At 42.6% G+C, this 6,749-nt stretch overlaps 1 protein-coding gene across 1 annotated transcript; it reads right to left on the bottom strand.

Moving 5' to 3' along the window:
- Positions 1 to 2,964: 2,964 nt before the first annotated feature.
- On the bottom strand, positions 2,965 to 5,036 carry pou3f2a (POU class 3 homeobox 2a). The gene has a single exon (XM_005745619.1). It carries the CDS (start codon positions 4,919 to 4,921, stop codon positions 3,524 to 3,526), a length of 1,398 nt encoding a protein of 465 aa, XP_005745676.1. The 5' UTR covers positions 4,922 to 5,036; the 3' UTR covers positions 2,965 to 3,523.
- Between the last annotated feature and the right edge of the window lie 1,713 nt (positions 5,037 to 6,749).

Genomic DNA, 6,749 nt, shown 5'->3' with positions numbered 1-6,749 from the left:
ACACACACACACACACACACACACACACAAATATTCACGCTTATCTCTTTCTTTCTCTTTCAGGCATTCTCTTTTGTTGCCCCTCAACTGCACACACCAGTTTCAAGTGGTGTCAAAATAAAAGCTTGTGTATATCAAATGATAGTAAAATAAAATACAGGTGCACAGTTAGACAGATTCCTTGTTATTTTAAGGTTGATAGCAAATTATATATCTACATATTTTTTCATTTACTTTAACTTGACCTATTATTGAATATTCGAAATTACAAAAATGTGCATTGTCAGTTTGTTTAAATAAAGATATCCCAGTTCCACATTCTCAAAATGCAAAGTGTCAGAATGTTTTTAACCACCATTCACCTAGAAATTTAACACAGGTAAATAAACTTTGCCTCCATCTCCCCTTTAATTGATACTACAATAAACCTTTTTTTTAGAGTATGTTTGATCAAGATTGTGGTGGAGAAATACAGGAATCTAGTAAAATAACATAATAACTGGATCTAAAAATTAGGGGAAAATTGTGAATCTTTATAGTAAAGAAGGAATTATAATAACAATAATAATAATGATAATAATTTCACTCAAAAATGAGTAAAATTCAAAATCTGTATGTGTTCTTCACTTTTTACCTACTTTTTTAAATTTAATGCCATTTTTAAGCTTGTGTGTCTTCTCTTGTTCTGTAACCTCAACACATAACTAATTGCCTAATGATTATTCATGAAAATCGATGATTATGGAATAATGGACACACTGGCCTGTAAAAATAATAATTTTGAACATCGGCATTCACCGTTCAAAAATCGACCACCTTACATTCAACTTAAGGCTCTTGAGGCTTCCTTTAAACCACCAGGTGGCGTCAGGACACTTTCCGATTTGACCACCGATCAGGCCAAGGTGTAATAAAACATACAGTACAGACACGAGGTGAACAAACCCAGTGCAGAGATGTACTGTTAAATGCATTTCCAGCTGGTGAAGGCTCGCACAGGTTCTGAAACAACAGTTTAAGCTTCATTTTTTTTGTAATTTAGACTGAAGCCACAACCTTTTAATCTCTATTTGAAAAACCCTGTCGATATGTTCTTTTTCCTTTTTTTGCACAACATTTCAGTGTTAATTTATTTGCACACGTTTCCCATTTAAACTATTTGTATATTACTTCATCGTACATGAAAATGATAAATAGGACAGGTTTATGGTTATTTTTAGTGTGCATGCTGATGGCAGCAGGCCCAGTTATACATAATAACACTATTGTTACATCAGCTTCTGTACCTCACCTGCAGTGAGGCCTATATACCTTCATTTCACATCCTTTACAGACAGGCCTGCTTTTTATTTATTTATTCATTGCCTAATAACATTTTTTTTAAATTTTGCTTCGATGGTCAGAAATTTATCTCGCCGTGCTTGTCGATCACATTTCGCATTTATCCTAATAATAATAATTTGAAGTCACTTGCTGAGCATCTTCTGTAACATCCATCACACAGCAGTATCAGAGCACATCAGCGGTAGCAAACACTTCAGCGAAGCAGGTGAAACATTTTAAACAACCGACACGAACTGATAAAATCCCCAATTTTAATGCGAGTCCGCACACAATAAAAAATACAGTTAAATGCGACTTTTTTCCCTTCTTTCTTCCACCCTGAAGCGCAATGAACGTGCAGGACTGCAGAGTTTTAGAAAACAAATACGCTTTAATGACAAAAAGCATTTAGAAATTGTGCAATCGTTGATTTCTTTTTCCTCTTCGTTTGATCACAGATTTCAGGTCACTGCTATTTTGTTTTGGTTTGCCTCTTTTTCCCCCTCCACCCATCAGAAACTCAAATTCAGCTGAAGATTAAACAGGGTGTGATTACAGTATTTTTTTTAAATTTCACAAATATGGGGCCTTATTTTAATCGAGGGCGAATTGTTATGTAATACCTACCCATAAATAAAAAATGCCATGTGCGTATTGCAAAACGTTACATAAAAATATTGCTATGGTTATTTTTTTATGATTGGCGATGAAAAGGGAGGTTATAGACCTACTTTGATGTTGTTAGGTAAGACTTATACATTCAGGTTTGTTATTTTTTTTGTACACTGTCTCACATTAACAAGCTTTGGTCTATTAAAAATGTTCCTCTCCAGTCATCAGTATTCCTCAGCTTTATTTGAGTTTCCACTTTTTTTCTTTCTTTTTTTCTGTTTTATATATATATATGTATATTTATTCTTCATAATTTGGTAAAAGAACCTTTTAGTGGGTTTTTCCTCCCACATACACTCCTACTATCAGATCAGGTTATCAATCACAGGATTTCAGTGGCACAAGAACACGTGTCTGTGTTTGTGCTTTGGCACAGACTGACAGAAAAGAAACTGAACATACAAACAACCAAACGAACGAACGAACGAAGCAATACAAAAACGAATGAAGATACATCCCACAGATCGCCTTCTCCGTGAATGAATGAGTCATACAGTAGTAGTAGTAGTAGAAGTATAGCCACTGTGGCCAGAGCTGGTACCAGGATATTTTCAGTTTTTTTTCTTCTTCTCAGGAAAAGAAGGCAAAATGGGCTGGATTGTTCAGAGTGTTCCAGCCGGACAGTCTCGGTCTTTCTCGTCACAGCATTTTGGAAAAGTACAGAAATAACAAACAGCAAAAACACACTGTAAACAGGCGCACAGAAATTTCTGCACAAAAGGAAAAGCCTTGAAGTCCACCAATACTCAGTCTCAATTGTATTATTATTATTATTTATTTATTTTATTATTATTATTTGCTGATAAATTAGGAATGTAAAAATGTAAATACTTTCACATTTTATTATATTAAAGCAATACTGTATTTTTATTGTGAATAAGTTCAGGTCGTCACAATTTTACAATAATAATAATAATAATAATAATAATAATAATAATAATAAATTATCTGGCTGGTATTGGCTTTAATTTTTAAACATTGTAGAGCAGGTGTCTGCCATTTCAGCCCTCTCTTGCCACAAGCCGCGAAGAACCCCTGTTGCTTTTGTTATGATGGAAAGATGGCGTTTATTTACCCACACTCACTGCGACTAAATCATCATGCCCGAAGCGAGTTTTTATGTTTTTTCTCCCCGCGGACACGTCTCGTCCGTGTCACACTCTGCCTTTTTTTCATCTCTTCTTCTTCTATTTTTTAAATAACATATTTGATGATGGCACACTGGCGCCTGGGTCTGGCATAAAGACAATGTCGCTGTTTTTTTCTTATTCTTTTTTTTCTGGTTAGCACACACCACCCCGATACGTTTGGCAGTTCTGCGGCATGAAACCTCTCCATACGGCTCTGCTATGAGTATTTTTAGCGCTCGCGTGCCACTGCGTGTCCCCACTGTGTCTGTCCGTGGGTCCAACATCTAAACTGGCTGAGGTCCAGTTCCGAGCGGTCCAGCACAGAGAATAAAAGAAATAAGGAGGCGTTATACCTCCTTTAAGGGGTCCGTGTTTTTACTCGGGATTGAGAACTGAGGTCACTGCACGGGAGTTTGTCCTCCGTGGCGAGGAGGGGTGTCCCCGTACATGTCCTCTCCTCCAGGTATCTGTCCCCCAGCGGGCGTCATCCTCTTCTCCTTTTGCCGCCGGTTACAAAACCAAACCCTCACCACCTCCTTCTCCAGCTGCAGGCTGTCCGCTAGGGAGTTGATCTCCGCTGCTCCCGGTTTTGGACATTTGAGAAAATGGCTCTCCAGAGCCCCTTTGACGCCCACCTCAATGGAGGTTCTCTTTTTCCTTTTCCGTCCCTGTGCCGCGATTTTATCCAAGCTGGTGGGGCTCCCCGAGGTGGAGTCCGCCTCCTCCAGCCACTTGTTCAACAACGGTTTTAGTTTGCACATGTTTTTGAAGCTGAGCTGAAGCGCCTCGAACCTGCAAATGGTCGTCTGAGAAAAAACGTTCCCGTACAGTGTCCCGAGAGCCAGTCCCACGTCCGCCTGGGTGAAGCCAAGCTTGATTCGCCGCTGTTTGAACTGCTTGGCAAACTGCTCCAACTCGTCAGAGGTCGGCGTGTCCTCGTCAGACTGATCCTGATGGCCCCCGTGCTGGTGATGGTGTGTGAGAGACTGCTGGTGGGCCCCGGGGCCGCCTCCGTGTTCACTGAGGTGCGGACTGTGGCTGTGGTGGTCCTCTTCGCGCAGAGGGTGGTGGTGCATCCCCCCCTGCTCTCCCCCCGGCATCAGACCGAAGCCGGACTGAGAGTACACCAGGCTCTGGCCCTCAGATGTCGCCATACCGGAGATGTGCGTTGTGGCTGTGCTGGTTCGCCATGCTCTGGCGTCGTGATGCGCCTGCTGGTGCGCTAGGTGAGGGTGTCGCTGTTGCTGCTGCTGCTGTTGCTGCTGCTGCTGCTGCAGACTGCTGGAGTTCTGCAGCTCCTCTCGGTCACTGTCATGCAATACGGGTTTCACGTCCTGTTCTCCGAGGGGACTAGACGGCCAGGGTGCCCCGCTGTCACCGTGAGACAGCGCCGTTATCCACTGGTGCGCGTGGCTGAGCGGATGCCCAGCGCCCGGTAACGTGCTATAGTCGTTCTGGAGCAGGGTGTGCGCGTCCCTGTACGCTGCCGCCTGCTGCATGCTCCCGGACTCCGAGTGCGGCGGCGGCGCGCTGCTGGGGGTACTGAGGACGCTGTAGTGGTTGGACGTTGCGGTCGCCATAACTATCGGAGCCAGAGTGATAGCTGGAGTTAAAAGGAGGCTGCCTTTGACAGTAACTCTTTTGCGCCACGGGGCAGCTAGGCGTCTCTCTCCAGCATCTCCCGGGCGCTGTGCCAAGGGGACGCAGAGGCGCGCACCTGTGGTCCGCCTCGCTCCGCTCTTTATTGGCCAAGAACGGTTGACAGATGTGGTTACCCCTGACAGCACCCCGCTCATTGGTCACGGGAGATTGTACAGAAACCCCAATCACTCTGCCCAACAATACAGGCAGTCCTGCAGGATGCTAGAGTACTACAAAGTGGAGGGAGAAATCAGGCAGTGTAAACACAGAATAGGCAGAAGAACCTGGGTTGTACTAAAAGAAAAAAAAAGAGGGGGGGGTGTCTGACGTTTCTGTCTTTGTTTTAAAGTACTTTTATAACCTTGATCTGGGTCACTGGGTCACAAGTGTTGGATTTGTGCGTCAAAACGCTGCGTAAAAGTTACACACGAGATGAAGACTTTACATATTATTTATTGTAGGATAGCCATCACTCCCGTTTTAATAGTTTTTTTAAACGCAACTTTCAGAGAGCAAAATGTTTAAAATTACCAAACATTCCGACCACGTCTGATTCCACGCGCGTGAAGTTGGATATCTGGAGGTTATTTTGCGCCACGAAAACAAAGCAGAGATCGTGACGAGAAACTTCCAGCTGCCTCTCTGCCCCCAGGACGCTGTCCAGAGAGAGGGGCTGCGTGCTTCCAGCTTCTGCCCCGTTACCATGGCGAACGCAGTGAATGGAACAACAACGCCCACGTCACAGCTGCAATTCGCTCCTTCTTTTCGTTCCGTTCCAAAGGGCTCATTGGGGCCGCGCTCTCGGCCGACGGGACAAATAATAGGGAGGAGGGGAGGGGGAGGAGGAGAGGGCAAATCGGGGCCGAAAATAGAGGAGGCTTACAAGAATGGATCCCTCTGCCTGCTCTGAGCCCACTCCACCCTACACCACCCGCCCCCACCTCCACCTGCCTGTTGGGTAAACTTTGAGATGTGGCACGCGAGGCTTGGCTTTTCAGACAGCAGGCCTCGACCTTTAATGTGCGGATGAGGAACAAAATGTAGAAAATATTTCCTCCTTCAGCAAATTTGTGCTCTCCAACATGAGTTTTAAATGGTATACCCACAAGTCCCATAAATACCATTTAAAATATCCACTTTATTGCACTTTAAAATCTCTTAGCTGAATAATTAATGCAACTTTAGACTAATCCAGGAAATCCCACACTTATTTGACAGCTAATGTTACCTGTAACTATGAAGATTGAGCTTTTAAACATAATCTGATGCACTGATGTTTGATTAAAGCTGTGCTGTAATGACGATTTTAATGTATATTATCATATAAACACTACTTTGTGTACATTTTGAAGACTTTGAATTCTGCATGAAAGTGTTTTTAATGGAAACTAAGCTTTCACTAAAGGCTTTCAGTACCTCGTTTATCATTGTAGCACAGGATCGTTAAGGTGTTGGGAAGACAATATCAGTTAAGTTAGTGAAAATTCATCAAAGCACTAATTTTTTTGCAGCATCTGCTGGTCCTATCTTTAAATTAATGCAATAATATTGAAATTAAACTATTCTTAATTCTGCTGAGTCCCCCTGAAACCCTATTAGACCCCTCGGGGGTCCCTGGACCTACTTTGGCAACTACTGGTATTTAGGAGATGTGATTTTATTGGCTCAAAGTGGGGCACTGACTGTAAGACATCATAGCTATTAGGAGGTTAAAGGAACCTCAAAGGACCAAAAAACATCAATGTTTCACCTTCAAACAGTGATGCTGTGCAGCATCATGGGCATCAAGGAACATCTGTGTAATCTTTTATATATATATATATATATATAAAATAAATTTAAAGCCAGAGGGACTCTAAGGCATGCAAAGAAAATAGCATTTATAAGGTTATTGAAGACCAAGGTGACCTACAATAAAATTTCGTATAAGAACTGATAGGTTAACCAATAAATCCTTCAACTGATTGAGCCGAGGATGCATAG

Source organism: Pundamilia nyererei, unplaced genomic scaffold (genome assembly GCF_000239375.1).
Source record: "Pundamilia nyererei isolate P.nyererei 1_Seehausen unplaced genomic scaffold, PunNye1.0 scaffold00161, whole genome shotgun sequence".
NCBI lineage: Eukaryota > Metazoa > Chordata > Actinopteri > Cichliformes > Cichlidae > Pundamilia > Pundamilia nyererei.
This window is presented reverse-complemented; position numbering and strand designations above follow the sequence as displayed.